This window comes from Candoia aspera, chromosome 4, assembly GCF_035149785.1.
Source record: "Candoia aspera isolate rCanAsp1 chromosome 4, rCanAsp1.hap2, whole genome shotgun sequence".
Lineage (NCBI taxonomy): Eukaryota > Metazoa > Chordata > Lepidosauria > Squamata > Boidae > Candoia > Candoia aspera.
In genome coordinates, this window is record NC_086156.1 from 109,905,551 (window position 1) to 109,927,565 (window position 22,015).

At 49.5% G+C, this 22,015-nt stretch overlaps 1 protein-coding gene across 1 annotated transcript; it reads left to right on the forward strand.

Annotated features, from left to right (window-relative positions):
• Positions 1-1,079: 1,079 nt before the first annotated feature.
• LOC134497044 (vomeronasal type-2 receptor 26-like) lies at positions 1,080-8,219 on the forward strand. Its single transcript, XM_063302759.1, has 5 exons — positions 1,080-1,577; positions 2,073-2,300; positions 2,853-2,979; positions 3,969-4,856; positions 8,158-8,219. The coding sequence occupies exons 1-5, from the start codon at positions 1,080-1,082 to the stop codon at positions 8,217-8,219; spliced, it is 1,803 nt and encodes a 600-aa protein (XP_063158829.1).
• The last annotated feature ends 13,796 nt before the right edge of the window (positions 8,220-22,015 follow it).

Below are 22,015 nucleotides of genomic sequence, written 5' to 3' on the forward strand. Positions count from 1 at the left end.
AGTGTGGTGACAAAGTTCTACCAACACATCTTGGCTTTAGTGTTTGCCGTTAAGGAGATCAACAAGGATCCTCAGATCTTGCCCAACATCACTTTTGGCTTCCACATCTATGACAGCTACTCTGATTCACGAATGACCTATCGCACCACTCTGGACCTGCTTTTTAAATTACACAAAATCGCCCCCAACTATATTTGTGGGGCTGAAAAGGGAATGATGGGAATCATTGGAGGACTGAGCCCTGAAACGTCCATACGCATGGCAGAAATTTTGCAGCTTTTCAAGATTCCACAGGTTGGATCTGTAGATAAAGATGGTAGGAATTATCACTATCACACAGATTATCTGCTCTTGATTTCCCCTTCAAGGAGCAACTTGATGCTTTATCAGTAAAGAGAGGTAGAATTTTATAAGAAACAGAGTAAGGTGTGGAGTTTGATTAATAAAAAGTTTCACGTGAGTATATGGCTGCTTTCAGGATGAATCCACACATACAGAATTTTAGAGCATAGTTTTTTTAAATCTTTGTAATTATACTAGCTAACATTGATAGATGATTGATAGATAGATAGATAGATAGATAGATAGATAGATAGATAGATAGATAGATAGATAGATACAGATATTGATGGATGTATGATAGGATTCAAAAAAGGTATCTCCCTATTGGGGAGATCTCTAAGCCAAATCAATATATTAAACATCCATACTTTGAGAAATAAGTTTCTAAAATAGTTCACATCAGTCAAAATAGAATGAGTCCACCCATGCTTTCTCTCTCTTTATCTTTCTCTTTCTCTTATTCCTCCTTTCTTTCCTTTAGGTTGCATATGGCTCATTTGAATTGTCAGTGACGGATGAATCGCATTCCCCTCCATTTTATCGCATGGCCCCTGGTGAAGCTCTTCAGTATGAGGGTTTAGTCCAGCTTCTTCTGTACTTTGGATGAGCCATTTGACATGCTTGAACGAACTCTGAGTTACATTACCTTGTTCACAGAGAAAACAGCAAACGCAGTTATTATATATGGAGAAAATATAGTCTTCATGTGGCTGGCCTCTACTCTACTAGTGACCACAATGTTTCCTGTAACAACTTCTGACTCTTCACAGAAACTTTCAGCAAGAAAAGTGTGGATTACAATGGCCCAAAATGATTTCACATTACATTCCTTACAAAGGCCTCTGGGTATGCAAATGTTCCATGGGGCTATTTCCTTCTCAATTAGCACAAAACAAATTCCAGGTTTCCAGCAATTTCTACGGGCTGTCACCCCTTCTGGGGCAAATCAAGATGGCTTTATTAGAGATGTCTGGAAGCAAGCTTTTGTCTGCTCAATACCCAAGAGTGATGTTCCTGAAGATGAAGATGAAGATGAAGAATGTACTGGAGAGGAAAGGCTGGAGGACCTGCCTGCAACTTTCTTTGAAACCAGCACGCTCGGCCATAGTTACAGTATCTATAATGCCGTCTATGCTGTGGCTCAAGCTTTACATGTTGCTCACACGTTTAGGACTGATCGGAACATCCTAAAGGACAGGGATCAAGTGCAGTCAAAGAATCTAGAAGCCTGGCAGGTAAGATTTCTTCTTTCCCAGTGCTCTTCTGAGATATTCTCCAGGATTACAACAGAGTGGCCGGACTTAATTGGTCAAGAGATCATCTCACCTACCTAAACCTCACTGTTGTTCACTTGAGTCCACCATTCATACATTACAAATGTTGACCCACTTAAGATATTGTCCTTTTCCTACACATCCCTCTTTCTACAACAAAACAACTGGTCTTTAAACCTCTACTCCCTTTCTGGCCCTCTCAACTAGATTTCCTGCCCATTGCTTCTTCTTGCTCTTTTCCAACTTCTTCTCTCCAATGTCACCAAAGACAATCACTGAAAAGATTTTACTATCTAATGTGGAATACGGTCCAATCATAACCCTTAAATTGCTGCCGTCCTCCATACTGTTTCATTCCTGGTGAAGAAATGCTCCCCATCTAAAAAGGAGTGTGGTTTGAGGCCAGTAGGAAGCACGTCCCTTTCTCTTTAACCCTTATGCTCTTTCTTCTGGAAGCTCCATCCATTTCTGCAGAGAATGGCCTTCAACAACACTGCAGGAGATGAAATTAAATTAAACGAAGATGGAGTATTAGAAGCCGGATTTGACATCGTAAACCTGGTCACTTTTCCAAATAACTCCTACATCACCGTCCTAGTTGGACAAATGGATCCAAAAGCTCCTGCAGGAAAAACCTTGATCATTAATGGAGACAGAATCCACTGGCACCACGAATTCACTCAGGTACCATAACAATAACATGGGCTAAAAGGACCAATGTCACATGCACTCCTTTTCACACCCATAGCCTTTCCTTTGGCCTGTTGCTAGCAACTAGCTCATATCCCCAAGTACATTTCAGTCCACTGCTGTCAAAGGTGGCCAAAAACAGATCTATTATTGGGCCGATTCATGATGGATATTCTAATGTTTGAGAATCGAGTTTCCAACCTGTGCAAGGAAATTTATTTTCCTCTCACTGAATGTGGGGACTGCAGTGCCACGCCCAGGTGTGGGGCTGCCCAGCTGAAGGAAGTACTGATATCTAGTCCTTCATTCTCCAGAAGGAACTCAAATGCAACCACAGTTCAGTGATACATTTCAGGCTGGGGGAGGCAAAGTCTCAAACAATAACCACTTCAGCATTTCCACAAGACACTGCTCAAAAGCAGGCTGAAGCAACTCTGCATCCCGGCCCTATCTCCACCCTCCTCCTTATTCCTTGGCTGTAAGACAAGAACAAAGCAGAAACAAAAGGTTTGCTTAATACTGACCGCTTTCTTTATTTTTGGATAGCTACCACCTCTCTCGTTATGCAATGAACCTTGTCCTCTTGGAAGCAGAAAGAACAAGATCGAAGGGCAGAAATTTTGCTGCTACGCTTGTGCTCCGTGTCCAGAGAAGATGATATCAAGACAAATGGGTAAGATTCATAGCATCCAAATGGAACTAGGTCTGAAATTGCATTTCTGCAGCCTGTATCCAGCTAACCAGAAGCTCTTCAATATAACCGCTTGCTTTACTGAGGCACCTCAAGGGGGCTTTTCCACCATGTCAGAGCTTGGATAGCTAAATCGAACTCTGAAGGTGTGTATTTTGATGGCTGCAAAGCATTAAAAGCAAAGGAACGTCTCTCAGGGATGCTCCCCCTTCCAGGAAATAGGAGCTAGCAGACAGTTCCTCTATTTAATTTTCCCTCTAGTTTCCAGTGCTACCAATTGTAAGATGTCAGGCTCTCTCTCCTTTTGAAGACACGGAAACAGAATGCAGGAATTATGGATGATCCAATGACCTGCAAAATAGGGTCTCGCTCTGTGAGTCAGTGTTGTGTCTCTTGGTTGGCCCCCAAATTATAACAGAATTAAATCAAGATTCTTGAAGGAAAGATGTATCAATTGGTTATGGTGGAAGAATTATACCAAAGTCATTTTTAACGATCATCAGAGCAAAATGTCTGTGTTGCACCCGGCCAGCCAACAGAAATGAAAGGATCCAAAATCAAGATTGCATAAACCAGTGTTTATTTTGCTGCTCTACGAAGCTTGGCTGGCTGGAGAATTCTGGGAGTTGAAGTCCACACGTCTTAAGACGTCACTCTCCTACCCTTTAGTGCCGCTGCCTGTTTTCCGGGATCGAAACCTTCAAGCCTCTCCTTTCTGCTTCCCACCATTGGGAAGGTGAGCCATGCTATTCCCTTGCTCAGTAATGCCACTAATCCTAGTGCTCTCCAACAGGCCAAGAAGCTTTAAATATAGGAAAATCTAGATTTTTTTTTCCTGCACATTTTTTACATGTATATTGGACAGAGAGTTACAAAAGGTTTTAGGAAAGACGTTGCAGGGAGTTCCAAAATGCAATTCTGAAACTTGGGGAAAATTTGATTCTGTTCGGAAGCTTTTTCCTTCTTTTCAGACATGGAGCATTGTGACAGCTGTTCAGAGGATCAGTTTCCAAACCAAGCTCAAGACGAGTGCATTCCAAAGACAATGAACTTCCTCTCCTTCGAAGAGCCGCTGGGCAACACTCTGGTTTCTCTGGCTCTTCTTTTTTCCCTGGTGACGGCTTTCGTGCTGGCAATCTTCATTAAGCAGCGGGACACTCCCATCGTCAAAGCCAACAATCGCAGCCTCACCTACCTCCTCCTCATCTCCCTCTTTCTCTGCTTCCTCTGCTCTCTTCTCTTCATCGGACAGCCCAACAAGGCCACCTGCCTCCTCCGACAAACGGCATTTGGCATCATCTTCTCTGTTGCCGTTTCCTCTGTTCTGGCCAAAACCACCACAGTCATCGTGGCATTCCTTGCTTCTAAACCGGGAAACGTTTTCCACAAATGGGTGGGGCAAAAGTTGGCCTATGCTATTGTCTGGGGTGGATCCCTCCTTCAAGCAGGCATTTGTGTGTTTTGGCTGGGTTCTTCTCCTCCCTTCCCAAATCTGGACACACAAACCCTGCCTGGGGAAATCATAGTGGAATGTCACGAAGGCTCCGCCACCATGTTTTACTGTGTCTTGGGCTACCTGGGCTTCTTGGCCCTTCTCAGCTTCACTGTGGCCTTCCTAGCCAGGAAGTTGCCGGACAGTTTCAACGAAGCCAAGTTCATCACTTTCAGCATGTTGGTGTTCTGCAGCGTTTGGCTGACCTTTGTGCCCACCTACCTGAGCACCAAGGGGAAGTACATGGTGGTGGTGGAAATCTTTTCTATCCTGTCTTCCAGTGCTGGCTTACTGGGATGCATCTTCGCCCCTAAATGTTATATTATTGTAATTAGGCCAGAGTGTAATACGAGAGAGCAACTAATACGTAGAAAAATATAGAACATCTTCTTATCATTTCATCACAACCTCCAATATATTCCCAATGTAGACCACTGCACCCACAGTCGACTTCACATTGGGCATTGCCCTCTTCTCTGTTTCTGTTTGAAACTGAAGCATGGGTTGTGCTGTTTTTCATAGCGTAGGACACGTCCTGTATTATTTCTATGAGTGACAGATCTGGGATTTTTGTTTCTTGCGGCCTCATAATTTCCAGTTGGCTCATTCCTTGCTGGAGATCTTTGTTAAGTACATGTGGGGACATGAGCTTCTATGGGAAGGGAAGGGAAGGGAAGGGAAGGGACGGGAAGGTATATTGTGGTTTGTGTTCACATATAGTCTGTGGGTGAGTTGGGTGAACAGGTATATTCTGGCTGCTCCAAATGCTGCAGCTCTTCAGGCCACCAGCAGATGGCAGAATGACACTGATATTCAACACAGAAGGGATGTAAGTGGAGGGAATGTGTTTTCAGTGAAAGAGAGAGAGAGAGAGAAAGGAACAGGAAGGAGGAAGGAAGGAGGAAGGAGGAAGGAGAAAAGAGCTGCCAATCCTATTTTCTATGGGAAGGGAAGGGAAGGGAAAAAAACTGCAGAATCAGAAGGGCAAAGTGGAGTAGTCTCGAAAAGGGGATTCAAAAAGCAGCTGTTTGCAAAAAGCAGAACGGCAGAAAAGCGGGAGAGAGATGGATGCTCCCCAAAGAATGTGGAAAATTTAGCACTGAGGAGGCAGCAACCAGTAGAGTTCAAAGTTTATCCGTTGATGGCTTCAGAGTAAAATAGAATTATAAATAGCCACAACAATCTGTGAACTAAACTATTTAAAAAGAAGAATGTGGCTAACACCTTCTAATATGGGATGCTATAAGGAAGTTTGATTATACCCAACATTTTCTTACTGTGGTTGAGCAATATTGTACCACTTTTTAAAGAAAATTTCTGAGGATTTATCAGCTAATAAAAAGGATGTGTATTCTTCTACGGGACAGTTGGCCGTGTTAAGGAAGAGGGGTAGTATTAAATCCCAAGTACCGTCTTTTTGTAGTGAGTAGTGAAGATGGACTTGAAAGACAAAGGCCGGATTTTAAAGCCGTCATTCTTGTCCTGTCTCCTGGGACAGCGGGGACAATTTTGCCCCATCTTCTACATGACAGCACTTCAGATGCTTGACGACAGCTGTTATGTCTCCCTTAAGTCTTCTCCAGGCTAAATAGACCCAATACCTCCAAGAAGTCCTGGTAAGGCCCCTTATCTTAGTTGCTCTCCTCCAGTTTCTCACCATCCTTTAGAAAAAGTTATGCCCAGGACTGGATTCAATATTTAGGCATGAACAACACAGAACCAAAAGGAATGAGGGCTTCTCTTGCTCTTGATATTATTCTTCCATTGCATTACTATACTGAGGCCTGAGCTTGACACAAGGGAACAATTCGTCCATAGAAGAACATAACTACAGGTAGTCTTTGCTGAGCAACTGCCTCGTTCAATGACGCTTCAAAGGTATAACAGTGTTGAAAAAATAATTTTACGATCAATGCCATCCCTCAGTCACGTGATCGCCATGACAGTCAGTACGGGTTGTTCTGTGCCACACCTCTTGTTTTTCCTTTTTTCCACCCTTGCAGAGCAGGGAGTTTGGAAAGGAAGGGATTACAAGAGAGTAAGCAGGCACACAATGGGGAATACACACTGAAAGGAATGTGGTAGTGCCAGCAGCCCTATGCATGCTCAGGGCTGGCAGCCACAACCACACTACACAAACAGCCTGGTCTATGTCACATTGTGTGCCTGCTACTCTCCTGTAATCCCTTTCTCTCCAATCTCTCCTCTCTGTGATGCGGGGGCAGAACAGATCAGGCGCAGGAGAGATTGGCCTACAGAAATTGTTTGGCTGTTTTTTTCTTATTTTTTTCCCCCTCACAGAGCTTAAGCTCATTCATAGATATCAAGCAAATCCAACTGGGTGGTACTTTCATACACTTTGCTGTCACTTAATAAATATTGCTTTGTGTAGAAGATGACATCTGATGAGCAATTTGTCCAAAACTGTTTGATGATATCTGCGAATCTCAGATCAATGTTTTGAAATATTTCAGCATCAAACCAAAAAGGAAGTTCTCTGGCCTCTCCACATGGGGGATGTTGTGAGAGCAATTTCACACATCCGTGTGACCTTATGATGATTTATCCCTTCCTACTAGGTCAGCATGGCAGCCATGCCATCTCCGAGATCTGGTCAGTGAATAGAAACAATTTGGTTTTCTGGGCCACAAAAGTGCAGAAGTGCAGCCCATTGAACCCTGATGCACCCAAAACTCTGCATACTTCTGCATTCTGGACCACCTGAAGCTTTGTTTTGTTTTGTTTTGTTTTGTTTTGTTTTGTTTTGTTTTGTTTTGTTTTGTTTTGTTTTGTTTTGTTTTGTTTTGCTTTGCTTTGTTTTGTTTTGTTTTGTTTTTGAGAGCAACCACATGTGGAATGCGTGTAGTAATCCAATCGGTTTCCCATTGTCAGGAGGTACATGTTTAATGGCATGGGGTTACTCTTTCTCTATAGTTCTATTTTAGAGGTTCACGCTAGTTCACTCTGAAGCACAAAACAATGACAACAACAGTAAAAACTCTGTGAAGTCTCAGTGCCATTTAACAAATGTCTGCTTCAGCAGATACATCCTCTCAGCCCAAATCCTGGAATTCATGCTGCAGATCAAATTGCCAGAGATTTTAAGGTTGCATTGCAAGAAGGAAAACAGTGCTGTAGTCAAAAAGAGAGGTAAAGTCATTGTCAGTCTCTCCGATCAAAGGCTAACAGAACTCTCTGATTGCAATAGCTTCCATCTCTCCAGTACGGATGTGAACAGACTTCGAGTTGCCAGAAGGGAGGGGGGGCCGGATCGGAGTGTGAACTGGGTTGGTATAGCTAAGGAATTATTGCCAAGGCCATCTGGCCAGGCGAATGCCAGAAGGGCCATCTGGCATGGGAAGGGGGGTTGCATGCTTTAGTAGGTAAGAGGAAATGGGCTAATTTAGAGGCTTGAAGTTTTAATGACAGTTTATGCGGGAATTTCTCCATTCACAACTTTTTCTTGTACTAGTCACTTCACATCATTAAACAGTAGAAAGAGCCCGGTCTCTAGACTGTCATTGAATGAGTGCTTGAGTGTGCTGGTAATTACATAAAGTTGCAAATCCTATATTACGGACTGTACCTGGCAGCATAAGTCCAGCTGAGAGTTACTGAAACTGTTGAAGGAACTGAAATCGAAAGAAAGGGAGCCCTCACCCTCAGAGGACAACGACAAAACTCTTCTGAATGCCAAGCCAGAGGAGGAGCGAGTGGAGTTGGCAGGTGACACTGAAAGCAATGATGGGGAGGGGGAAGCAGAAGCGAGAATGAACACGACAGAGTTAGAGAGTGCGCTCACCACCCTAGACTCCAGACATGCAGGTGGACGACATGGAAATGGGGCCAGCGACCTCGAGTACAAGGGAGACGGCCAAACGTGCCCCCAGACGGTCGAAGTGCAGGTGAAGATCCTGAGCCCAGGATCCCAGGTGACTATAACCGAATCGGGGGGTACCCTGCAGACGGTGTGAGGTCTGGAAGTCAGGATGGCTGCCCTGGAGGTGATGATGCAGCACATGTCGAAAGCCATCAATTCCCTGGTGTATCACCTGGAGGAGGGCTTGGCCCCACATTCCAGGAGGACTTCACCCAACAGAAGTGAAGGCCACCGGTCTGTGACCCCTGCAGGGAGATCCACCTCCCCAGATCAGAGACGGAGAAGTGGAGACGACAAAGTGATCCGTGGTGAATCGGAAACAGGGCTGACGGAAGCTGCGGTGGCGAGGGGGACCCCAAGAGAGCTGCAGGTCAAATTTAAAGCCAACCCCCAGCCACTAGCATTCTTCCTAACGAATGTGTCCATCTACATGTGAGAGTATGGGACCTGCTTTCTGACCGAATATTAAAAGGTGAGCCAGGTGGGGGCAAGGCTCCAGGGAGTGGCAGCTGACTGGCTCATACAGCTGCATGATGCCATGGCTCTGGACCTTAACAGCTTGAAGGAGTTTGTGCAGGCCCTGAGAGAAGGATTTGAAGAACCCTTGGAAAAACTGCAGGTGAAAAGCACCATACAACAGCTGAGGCAGAGGGAAAAGAGTATGGCTGAGTATGCTGTAAAGTTTAAAACCCTAGCAGGGAAGGTGATAGATTGGTCAGAGACCACCAAGGTGGACTATTTTAAAGGGGGGTTTCAGCCTGAAAGATTAAGGTGGGCCCTATGCCAAGGGGATCCATTCACCCGGAGAGAGTGGATCTGTCTGGCAGGAGAAGTAGAAAACCTGCAGTACCAGTTTCGAAGACAGCTGTGCACAGAGGTGGCTGGATGCAACACTGGGACCCCCGGCCAGTTCCCGTCAAACCAGCAGAGGCTGTTCTGGGCCAGGGAGGAGACAAGGGATTGGACCTGGAAGAAAGGGGGATGCTACAAGTGTGGGAAGGATTACCATCGAGCTGCAGAGTTCCGATACGGAGGAGCAGTGGCAGACAGGCAGGGAGGAAAACCAGCCAAAACCTCACCAAATAAATGTGAAGGTTCAGCGGCTATGGCGGTAGCACGCAGAGAGCTGGCAGCCGACCCACCGGTGGACCTCAGTGAAGACTCAGAGGAGGAAGACCAACAACCAGCGGGAAACAGGATTCACCTGTTCTGAATGACGCCCATGCGATTCAGCAGGTGGAAAACCCCAGGCGCAAGACCACGGTCTCCCAGAAGGAAGAGGATGAAGACCCATTGGTGAGTGACGATTGCCCCATCTTGCTTCTCAGGGTAGAGCTAAAAAACTTAAGGACAAGGCACAAAGCCAACTAATGGCAATGCTAGACTCTGGCTGCACAAAATGCTTAACCCGCCCTGCACTGATCAACACACTAGATCTCAAAGTAAAAAGACTCAAACAGCCAATAGTCTTTACCCAAATGGACAGGTCCATAGTCCATGGGGGTCCGGTTGAGTTCCAGACGGAAACGGTGGCTATGCGGGTTGGAACTCACAATGAGACTTTACACTTCATTGTGGCCCCCATAGCAAACTATTCCATCATACTGGGGCTTCCATGGTGAACAAGTAGGAAGCCACAAATCCGATGGGACACAGGGACCCTGAGGTTCGGAGGTAGGGCAGGGAAGGTTGTAAAACAGAAAACCCAGCAGAAAGCAAGCCAAGTGGCTGGCGTAATGATTAAGCAAACTCCAACAATGTCAGCAGAGGCAGAATCTTTGATACCAAGCCAGTACTTAGACTTTGCTGGTGTGTTCGATGAGAAAGAATCAGACCAGCTATGCCCCCCCCCACAGGAAAACAGACTATGCCATTGAAACAGGCCCAAATGCTAAGCTTCCAAAGCCTAAAATGTACCCCATGTCAGAGACAGAGAAAAAAGTACTAAGCAAATTCATAGATAAGAATCTGGCCAGGGGATTTATCAAACTGGCTAATTCACCTAGGGCAGCCCCGGTGCTCTTTAGAGCTAAGAAAGATGGAACACTGAGGCTCTGCACCAACTACCACGGCCTCAGTGCGATCGCTGTAGCCATCCAGTACCCTCTCCCCCTAATGAAGGACATGTTGTCACACCTGGCAAATGCAAAAATCTTTACTAAACTTGATTTAAGGGAAGCATACTGAAAATTCACATAAAAGAGGAGCGTGAATGGAAAACCATGTACAATTCTCCTTTGGGGTCCTACCAATACAAGGTTCTCCCTTTTGGATTAGCTGGGGACACAGCAGTCTTCATGCAGTACATCAGTGAGGTTCTCCATGACCATTTGTACAAGGGGGTGCTGGTCTACTTGGACAACATCTTAATTCACCCAGAGACAGAGGAAGAGCATGTAAACTTTCTTAGGCAAGTACTCCAGAAGCTATGAAATGCCCAATTGTGTGCTAAGCTGTCTAAATGTGAGTTCCATAAAGCACAATGGGACTACCTGGGATACAGAATCTCTACGAAGGGAGTAGAAATGGATCCTTCAGAAATCCAGCACATTCTAGAATGGGAGCCCTCCATACTTGATGGCAATTACAAACCTTTTCAGGGTTCGTCAATTTCTATAGTCAATTCATTCCGAAATTCACCCAAATTGCTTTACCATTGACAGATCTGCTCAAAACAAGAGGAAAGGAGGAGACATGGAAAGTCACCACTCCACAGGTGTGGAGAACTTGGACGCCAGAATACCAAGCCATATTCAACAACTTAAAAAGCCTATTGACTGCTGAGCCCACCTTAGCACACTCCAATCCAGAGCACTCCTTCATTGTGCAAGCAGATTCTTCTGATTCAGCAATTGGACCTGTTCTAATCCAAAAGGATGCAACCCAAGTGGGCAGACCCTGTGTGTCATGAGTGCCGTTGAGCTGAAGACATCAGCGCAATGGCACACATGACAATAACAAGGAAACAGGGGAAGGGGCTCAAGATAAGTAGCCATCAACTGACAAAGACGGAAGGACAAGAAACAATGGCTAAACGGATCGCGAGGCACACCCAAGCTGTTAGCGCTAACGCAACGGAGATCGCCCAGCTGACAGCAATCACCGGAGGTATAGAGAAACCGATGATGGGCGATCCCGGAACGCCAGCGGGGCCTCGCAACCCCTCACCTACCGGCAGGACAACGTGTTGGACAAAGGGGGGTGACGTAACCACGAGTGAGGGGGCGCTGACCGGCGCGGGGTATTTAAACCCCGCACCGGCGCGCTCCTGTCACTCTCAGCTTTTTTCCTATACTGTACCTACACTGCGAATAAATCAGAGCCTGTTCCACAGAATCAGCGTCTGAGTATTATTCGGAGGTAGGCAGCGCATGACATAAAGCTGAGAGTCATAAACTCAGCCTCGCCGAGCCCCACCGGACGACAATGAGCCGCGGGAGGAGTAGACGGCGAGAAGACCAGGAAGATGAGGCCGGCGCGACACGGACAAGGAGGGCGAGCCGCATGGCAAGAGGCAGAGGAGGACCGACCGAGGCCAGAGGCACCGTGGACTCCCGGAGCCATGGACGCCCACCCGACCCAACCCGAGCCTCAGCTCCAACCCCAAGGGGAGATGGCGACGGAGGCAACCCGACCATGGAAGGGAGCAACATACCTCCCGGGACCAGCGGAGAACCCCGCGCCCCACATCGCACCCCAGCAACGGGCGTGGAGCGACAGCCCAACGGCGGTAAGCACGGAGGAGGACGATGGAGCAACCCAGCAGACGGCGGAGGAAGCGGACCAACGGCCGAGAGAGACTGAACCCCACCGGCAACCCACCCACGCCAACACACCGACGGAACCGGCCCCAGCGGCGGCGCGGATTGTGGACGAGGACGCACGAGCTAGACTCGCAGCCATGGAGACCCAACTGAAGGAACTCCGGACCATGCTTCAGTCGCTCATGCCCCCCGCGCCGCCCAACGACGTCCCCGCACAGGTCCACACCCCGAGCGAAGCGGCGAACCCCCACGGGCCAAATGAAGGTCAACAAACAGCCCAGGCGGACGACACCACAGGCCGGGAAGCGAGAGGAAGGGGCGCACAAAACGCCCGGGCCCCAAAGGACTTCCCCATCTTCTTTGATGGGAACCCCGCGAAACTGTCGTTCGTTATCACGAACGCCAGGGAGTTCATGGGGAGGCACGGACACTCCTACGACTCCGAAGCGGACAAGATTGCTGCCGTGGCGATCAAGTTACAAGACCGGGCAGCGGACTGGTACGTCCAACTGTACGAGTCCAGCTCCCCCGCCCTCGCCAACTTCCCCGCCTTCATCAATGAGATGAAAAGCTACTTCGAGGACCCACTAGCCAAAATGAGGGCGAAAAGCGCACTCCAACGACTTAAACAGGGCACACGCACTGTCCCAGACTACGCCCTCGAGTTCAAAGCCCTCGCGGGGAAGGTCAACGACTGGTCCGAGACCACCCTGCTGGAAATGTTCAAAAGGGGGCTCAACCGTGACGTACTTCAATGGGCCCTCTACCGCCACGACCCAGAAACTCTACATGGGTGGATCCACCTCGCGGGGAAAGCCGAACACGCGCACCGCACCTTCCTCATGACAACTACGGAAGACACGAACTACACCTGCAAAAAGGTACCCGCACCACACGTGGGGACGGCCGGCCCCACATACCCAAAGAAGAAATTTAATCGGGAGCCCTGCGGGAGGTGTGGAAAACTAGGGCACAAGACGGCAGATTGCTTCGCCAAACGACTGCCGACCAGTGCGCCTAAACCCACCCCGAAAACTAGCCCAAAAACACCTAACCCGGCGCCACCCCCTCACCGCCGAATGACCGGAGCCACAGCGACACCGGAGGAAGGCTGGGACGCCTACTGGGGGGAAGAGGACAACGTAGACCCAGACCAGCCGGCAGGAAACGCTCCCCGCCTGCCCTGAAACGCGTGGCGAGGCAGGCGGTGGGACAGCAGCGCGGACCACCTCGACGGAACGGCGAAAGCTCCGTGATAATGGCGGCAATTAAACTCTCTGCCGGCAACGGAGCCACCACGGCCACGGCACTAGTGGACTCAGGGTGCTCAAAAAACCTCATCCACCCCGACTTAGTCGCCAAACTTGACCTCCGCTGCTTCCCCCTCCCCACGCCGTTGGCATTCCACCAGCTGGACGGCTCTACAGCAGGAGGGAAACCAGCTACGATGCAAACCGAGCCGGTCACCCTGCAAATGGGCACTCACACCGAACGCACATTGTTCATCGTCACCCACATCGGACGGCCCATTGCAGTCCTGGGAATGCCATGGCTCGCGACAAACAACCCGCGCATCAACTGGGAGACCCGCACCTTCACATTTGGCGACGGCGAGTATCGGGCACCAGTTCCAGCGGGCAGAACCAACCCCACTGTGGGACGAGCAGAGGCGACTACACAGGACAACGCCGCTACCACAGCAGACCTACCGGAACAATACGCCGACTTCTCCGAGGTCTTCGGAGAGGCGGAAGCTGACCAACTACCCCCCCACCGCAAGACGGACTGCCGGATCGACCTGCTGCCCGATGTCCCCTTACCTAGACCGAAGATCTACTCGATGACCCCGAAGGAGATGGCAACCCTCCGGGAGTTCATCGATAAAAACCTAGAGAGGGGATTCATAGAGCCAGCATGCTCACCGGTCGGAGCCCCCGTCTTAATCCGGGAGAAGAAAGACGGCACCCTACGGCTCTGCACCGACTACCAGGGCCTAAACGCGGCTTCCCTGTCCAACAAATACCCCTTACCCCTGGTGAAAGACATGCTCACCCACCTGTCCACGGGCAAAGTCTTTTCCAAATTGGACCTTCGCGAGGCGTACTACCGCATCCGAATCAGGGAGGGGGACGAATGGAAGACTGCGTTCAACTGCCCCCTAGGCACCTTCCAGTACAAAGTGCTGCCGTTCGGACTCGCGGGGGCCCCCGGGGTGTTTATGCAGCTCATCAATGAGGTACTGCATGAACACCTGTTCAAAGGGGTCCTTGTCTACATAGACGACGTCCTTATCTACACTAAAACGCACAAGGAATATGTGACCCTAGTCAGGCAAGTCCTCGACAAGCTCAGAAGGGCGCAGCTCTATGCCAAACCTACAAAGTGCGAATTTCATAAAGCGCGCCTAGACTACCTGGGGTACCGAATCTCCGGAGACGGCATAGAAATGGACCCCACAAAAGTCAAGGCAGTGCTGAACTGGGAACGCCCCCGCAACAGACGCCAACTCCAGAGCTTCCTCGCCTTCGCGAATTTTTACAGGTCATTCGCCCGGGGGTTCGCAGAGATAGCCCTCCCCCTAACGGACCTCCTCAAAACCAAAGGGGTGGGGGACACCCGACGCGCCAAGAACCCGGGCACAGTATTGAATTGGACTCCCGCGTGCCAGACCGCATTCGACAAGCTGAAAGCGCTGTTCACCACGGAGCCAATCCTCGCGCACCCGGACCCAGAACGGCCATTCGTGGTCCAAGCCGACGCCTCAGACTTCTCCCTGGGGGCCATCCTGCTCCAAAAGGACCCCACGGGACTCCTGAAACCATGCGCCTACCTGTCGAGGAAATTTTCTGAGACAGAAAGGCAATGGCACGTCTGGGAGAAAGAAGCATTCGCGGTAAAATCGGCGCTAGAAACATGGCGACACCTACTCGAGGGAGCCACCCAACCATTCGAGGTCTGGACTGACCACCGGAACCTCGAGGCCCTCCGAACGCCCAGACGCCTTAGCCCAAAACAGGTCCGATGGGCCCAATTCTTCAGCCGCTTCAACTTCCAGCTGAAGTTCATGCCGGGCAAAAAGAACTTCCTGGCCGACGCCCTCTCCCGACTGCCCCAAGACGAAGAGCCCGCCCCAGACACCATTGGGACGGTCCTATCCGCATTGCAACTGGGGATGGCCGTGACCACCCGAAGCGGCGCTCGGAGGCAGCTCGACTCTACGGCGCAACCGACGGCGGGACAACCTGTGACCAGACGAAGCCAACCGCAACTACCAGGGGGGATATGCACGGACCTCGCCGCCGCCCTCAAAACCGACCCCTGGTTCCTGGCAAACCCCGACAAGGTAACGATGGCACAGGACCTGGCATGGGGGGAAGGCAGAATCTATGTTCCAGACTCGCAACGCCAAGCGATCTTGCATAGGTCACACGACGCCAAGCAAGCGGGACACTTTGGGTTCCTCAAGACCCTACACCTAACAAGGCGTCAATTCTGGTGGCCCGCGCTAAGACGAGACGTGAAAGCATACGTAGCGTCCTGCCCAACGTGTGCTAGGGCCAAACGGGCACCAGGCAAACCCGCGGGGCTTTTACAACAGGTGGCAGAACCCTCCCGCCCATGGGAGGAAATCTCTATGGATTTTATAGTGGACCTCCCACCCAGCCAGAAGAAAATGGCCATTTGGGTGGTGAAGGATTACTTCTCGAAACAGGCCCACTTCATCCCCTGCACGTCGGTCCCGTCCGCACAACAACTAGCCAAACTCTTCCTCATCCATGTGTACAGGTTACACGGATGTCCCACATGTGTGGTGACCGACAGGGGCACACAGTTCACCTCTAAATTCTGGCGGGCCTTCCTGAAGCTGACGGGGACCCAACAGGCCCTATCCACTGCCTGGCACCCCCAGACGGACGGAGCCACAGAGGTCCTCAATGCCACCCTAGAGCAATTCATACGCTCATATACCAACTATCATCAAGACGACTGGGCTGAACTGCTCCCGTTCGCCGAAGTCGCATACAACAACGCCGTCCACACGAGCACGGGGAAAACTCCGTTCGAGGTAGTCTCGGGACGCGACTTCGTCCCCATACCGGAGCTACCACAACCCCCGGAACCCCAGGTGGACGCTAGCAACTGGGGACGGAAGATTGCGGAATCGTGGCCAATAATCACGGCAGCGCTGAAGGATGCACAGGCGGCCTACAAAGAGCAGGCCGACAAGCACCGGCGCCAACAACCGACGTTCCAGGCGGGGGATATGGTCTACCTATCCACCAAATTCCTAAAGTCACCCCAACCCTCGAAAAAACTGGGGCCTAAGTACATCGGGCCGTTCCGAGTCACGCAGATAGTGAACCCGGTGGCAATACGCTTGGACCTGCCACACAACCTACGGAGACTCCATCCGGTGTTCCACACCAGCCTCCTGAAACCGGCAACCACCTCTCGATGGCACCCAAGCACGCCACAGCCCTCACCGGTGATGATCGACGGGCAACATCACTTTGACGTAAGGGACATACTCGACTCTCGCAGGCAACGGGGAACTTTACACTATTTGGTCAAGTGGAAACACTTCCCCCACCCAGAATGGGTGGTGGCGCACAATGTTAACGCGCCTGACCTGACCCGAGCTTTTCACCGGGCATACCCCGACAAGCCAAAACAAAGGCTAGCAAGCCGTCACCTGCAAAACCCCTCCCCTGCGGGACCCCCCCCCCCCGCCTACCGTGCCCCAAGGGAAAGGGCCCCCCCAAGCCCGTGACTTGGGTGGACCTCCCCCCCCGGGACTCACCCCCCCCGCCACGGGCCCACGAGGCAGTAACAAGCGGTCGCCAGCACCCTCCCCCCGCCCCGGGCCCACGGGGGAGTGGCAAGCAAGTCAACAGGGCATCCTGGGGGCAACGCCCAGGAGCACACATAACAAAGGCGACGCACTTTGAATAAAAAAGAAGGGCCCTACCTGGAGCTGATAAGCACCCGACCAGCCAAGCCTCTCTCCTCGTCGAACTGAGCCAAACAAACAGGGTGTGGCCGGAGCATGCGCACGCCAGGGCGTGACCTGGGCATGCGCACTAAGAACACACCCTAGGAAGGCACGTGGTAGTGGGCGGAACAAAGGGAGGGGCGAAAAATACTCCGGCAGGAATTTCAAAAAACCATTTTGACAGCTCTCCTGGAAAAAAAAAAAAAAAACGGGGGGGGCACTATTCGGACAGGGGGCAGTATGTCATGAGTGCCGTTGAGCTGAAGACATCAGCGCAATGGCACACATGACAATAACAAGGAAACAGGGGAAGGGGCTCAAGATAAGTAGCCATCAACTGACAAAGACGGAAGGACAAGAAACAATGGCTAAACGGATCGCGAGGCACACCCAAGCTGTTAGCCCTAACGCAACGGAGATCGCCCAGCTGACAGCAATCACCAGAGGAATAGAGAAACCGATGATGGGCGATCCCGGAACGCCAGCGGGGCCTCGCAACCCCTCACCTACCGGCAGGACAGCATGTTGGACAAAGGGGGGTGCCGTAACCACGAGTGAGGGGGCGCTGACCGGCGCGGGGTATTTAAACCCCGCACCGGCGCGCTCCTGTCACTCTCAGCTTTTTTCCTATACTGTACCTACACTGAATAAATCAGAGCCTGTTCCACAGAATCAGCGTCTGAGTATTATTCGGAGGTAGGCAGCGCATGACACTGTGCTTATGTTTCTCACAGATTTACCGAGCCAGAAGGGAACTGGCACATATGGGAAAAGGAAGCCTTTGCAGTAAAAACTGCCCTAACACACTGATGGCATTTATTAGAAGGATCCTGTCAGATCCCCCGATCAAAGGTTTCACAGAAACACTTACCTGGGCATCCCCCATCATTTCATTCTCTCATGTTGCCAGATGGGGGGGGATGTGAAGTTAGAGTGTAAACTGGTTTGTTATGGCTATGAAGCACATCAAGGATGCGGGGTTGAGATACGACAGGAATATCATCTGGATGGGTGGGGGAGTGACATGCTTCATGGGAAAGGGGACTAGCTAAGGGAATGTAGTTTTAAATTAGGTTTGACTGGGAAATCTTTATTCACAGCTTGCCTTCTATACTGTTCATTACACTTCATTAAAACAGTTCAAAGAGATCCAGCTTCTTGACTGTGTATGTGTGAATGCTCGAATGATCATGTGCTGACATTAAGCTGCGCATCCGTAATTTGAAAACTCTTCCTGAGCAAGCAATTAGCTGAGAGTTGACAAACCATGCCTAAACATGGAAAGTCCCAGGCTAGACCTAGACTCTGGGTGCACCAAATGTTTAATACACCCTGCCCTCATTCACACTCTGAGCCTAAAATCCAAGAGACTTAGTAATCCTATTATTTTCACACAGATGGATGGCTCAGTTGCCCACAGGGGTCCCGTGGAATTCCAGACAGGGACTTTAGCCATGAGGTTGGGAGGGCATAAGAAAACCTGGCAGTTCATTGCAGCCCATATTGCCAACTACTCTATCATACTGGGACTCCCGTGGCTAAAAAGCAGAAAGCTACAGATCGATTGGGACTCAGTGTCAGGGTGGCCTTACTCCCAATAAGACACGGACTCACTTAGAGGGTCTAAGGATTTCCGGTTTATTGAAAGCAGATTGCCTACATAGAAAAAAGACGGAAATGCGGGTGTGGTGGTGGGGTACCCCGTATATACCCACGTGGCGGACCTTGTCCTCCTCCACCCCCCATTGTCCCACAAGCTGGATCCGGATGGGCGATCTGAAGCAGTATGGGTCTGTCGATGGGCGATTCGGGTGACCTCCGCTGGTCTCCTTTGTCTTCTCATTCTTGTCCGGTGCAGGTGCGTCCCCCGGGGTAATGTGTGGAAGTTCCCCTGATCTGTTAATGGTTCTTAGGTCTGGGCAGAGGTGTGCCTCTATTGTCCTGGTGATTGTTTTAGGCATTTGTGTGCTTAAAGGCTAATGGTTATCCCTTCCTCCTTCCTGATAGGCATGTTCCCCGTTGTGATGCACATATGCCTTGCAACGGGGAACATGACACTCAGGTGCTTTATTGTTTAACAAAGGAGTTGGCAACATCTTTTCTCTACTCCGACAGAGGGGGGAGGTGGCTGGAACCCTTCTTAACCGCTCACCCTCGCCTGACGTTTTCCCACAATCTGGCATTCCACCTGAACATGCAGCCTTTATTGATGTCTTCGATGAGAAAGAGTGCGATCTCTTGCTCCTCATAGAAAAACTGACTGTGCCATTGTGCTGACAGCTCCATCCACCCTTTTGAGGTCTGGATGGACAACAAGAATTTGTAGGCTGTGTGAACCCCTAGAAAGTTAACTGACAAATAAATCCGTTGGGCTCAGTATTTCAGCTGTTTCAATTTTACCCTCAATTTCCTCCCTGGGAAGAGGAATTTTCTGGCAGATGCACTTTCTCATTTACCCCAACATGACAGCAAACAAGCAGAGGTAGTAGACACTGTGTTTTCTCAAAAGCAGCTTGGTCTAGCTTGCATAACGCGCAAACAAGTGGCAGCCCAGAAAGTCAAAGTGTAGACAGACCTGAAAGAGGAACTGCTCCGGGCATTGCCTAACGATCCCTGGCGACAAAGTAACAAAGCCCAGTTAACTGAAATAGACAACATCTGGTATTGTAATAATAAAATCTACGTCCCATAATCTTTAAAGAAAAAGGTTCTACAGCGCTCACACCACAACAAGTCCTCTGGGCATTTTGTGTTCACCAAAACGCTCCATTGGATCAGACGGCAATTTTGGTAGCCGTCATTGAGAGCTGACGTTCAAGCATATATTGATTCTTGTCATGTGTGCGCCCAAGCTAAATGGAAAGGGGGAAAGTCACAGGGACTGTTGCGACCAGTAGCCTCCTCTAAAGCCCCATGGAAAGAAATAGCCATGGACTTCATTGTCGACTTACTGGAAAGTAAAAACAAAACCGTAATCTGGACTTTCATTGACTTGTTTTCTAAACAAGCCCATTTCATTCCTTGCGCTAACATCCCCACAGACCAGCAACTGTCTAAACTCTTTCCCCAGCATGTCTACCAATTGCATGGCTGTCCTGGCCGCATAATTTCTGAGTGCAGCGTAAATTCACTTCCAAATTTTGGCGCACATTTTTAAAACTTATTGGGGTACAGGAATCCCTAAGCTCATCAACCCATCTGGAAACGGATGGAGCCACGGAACGGGTTCAGTCTACTCTAGAGCAATCCCTCTGTTGTTACATTAACTTCCAGCAGCACGATTGGGTGCATCTCCTGCCCTTCGCAGAGGTAGCCTACAACACAGTGCATCAGAGCACCGGGTTCATCCCCTTTCACGAAGTTTCAGGACAGGACTTCATTCCTATTCCAGAGCTCCCTGGGTGCCCCAAATGGGACATGAAAGTTGGGGGAAAGGTCTACCTTTCCACTAAATTTTTAAAATCTCAACAACCCTCCAAGAAACTGGGCCCCGAGTCTATTGGACCTTTTCCAGTTACTAAAATCATCAACCCAGTTACTGTACACTCAATCTTCCTCCAACTCTAAAAAGGATCCACCCTGTTTTCCACTGCAGCTTGTTGAAACCGGCTAGAGAATCTTCAAAGTGGCAACAACCCTCACCAACCCCAATGCCTGTCATGATTGATGGCCAGCAACATTTTGAAGTAAAAGAAATCCTAGACTCTCGTATTCATCGTTGGACTGCACACACTGTGTGGGGAAATCATTACAGAATGCAATGAAGAGTCAGTGGCCCTGATTCACTGTGTCTTCCACTATGCAGGCTTCCCGGACATTCTCAGCTTCATGTTGGCCTTTCTAGCTAGGAAATTTCCAAACAGTTTTAATGCAGCCTTAATCCATCGCCCTGCATGTGATGTCACATTGTTGCAGTGTTTTGCAGTAACAACCATCAGCACCTTCCCAGAACCAATTCAATATACAGGAATTGCTTGGGCCGTCCCTCTGTATTTCCATTCTGAATGATAAAGATGCATCCCAAGAAAAGGACAGGAAGATCGCTCTTCCACCCCCATAAGCTGACTCCTGAGAAGTTGCAGAAGCTTCTGCCTTGTTCCACAGACTCTCTTCTGAATGAAGCCCTTTGACCCCTTAGCAGTTTGGAGGAGATGCATCTAGACTCCCTTTACATACACTTACATCTTCTCTTGGCAAGAACTTGGGATGCCCATCCTACAGTGATGCACATGTGCTCTCCCTAAAAATGGAATGCCCAGTTTAGCAGTATTATGACTCCCTGCCTTGATGCATCTTTTCATTCTCATGGCATCTCCTGTCCAAACAACACAAAGGGAGAATTAAGAGGCATTAAAAACAACTCCATAAGCATGTTGGGTTCCTAAAGGTTCGTGTAAGACTAATTCTGACTGCCACTCTATGTGGACTAGGGACGGAAAAGTTTTATCTCTCTGCTCTTTCTCTTTGATTCCATCCAACAGGCCACTCAGCCAAATCATAGGCCTCCAGCTCATTTCCTCTACCCAGAAAAGCAAGTGGCAAAAAGTTCCCTTGGCATTTCACAAACATGTTTGCTTCAGCATTTCTACCGGCAAAATTACCATCTCTGTAGTTATCACAGGCACTATAATTAAGTCACCAGGTCAGTCCTCCAGTGGCTCTTGAGATGCTCCCTCCTGAAGGTAGTTCAAGGGTTCCAGAATAGATATAAACCTCCAATATATCATGCCCAGCTGAGGGACATTCCTCAAAACGGGTTGCAGTGTTCCCCAGCCATTGCAGAGTCAATAAGAGAACTGCGGACATAAATCGGGTTCTCAGCATTTGGCAACTATAGCACAAAATATACAGTCCTTGTGGGTGTCATCCTGATGTTTTCAGACTGCTCA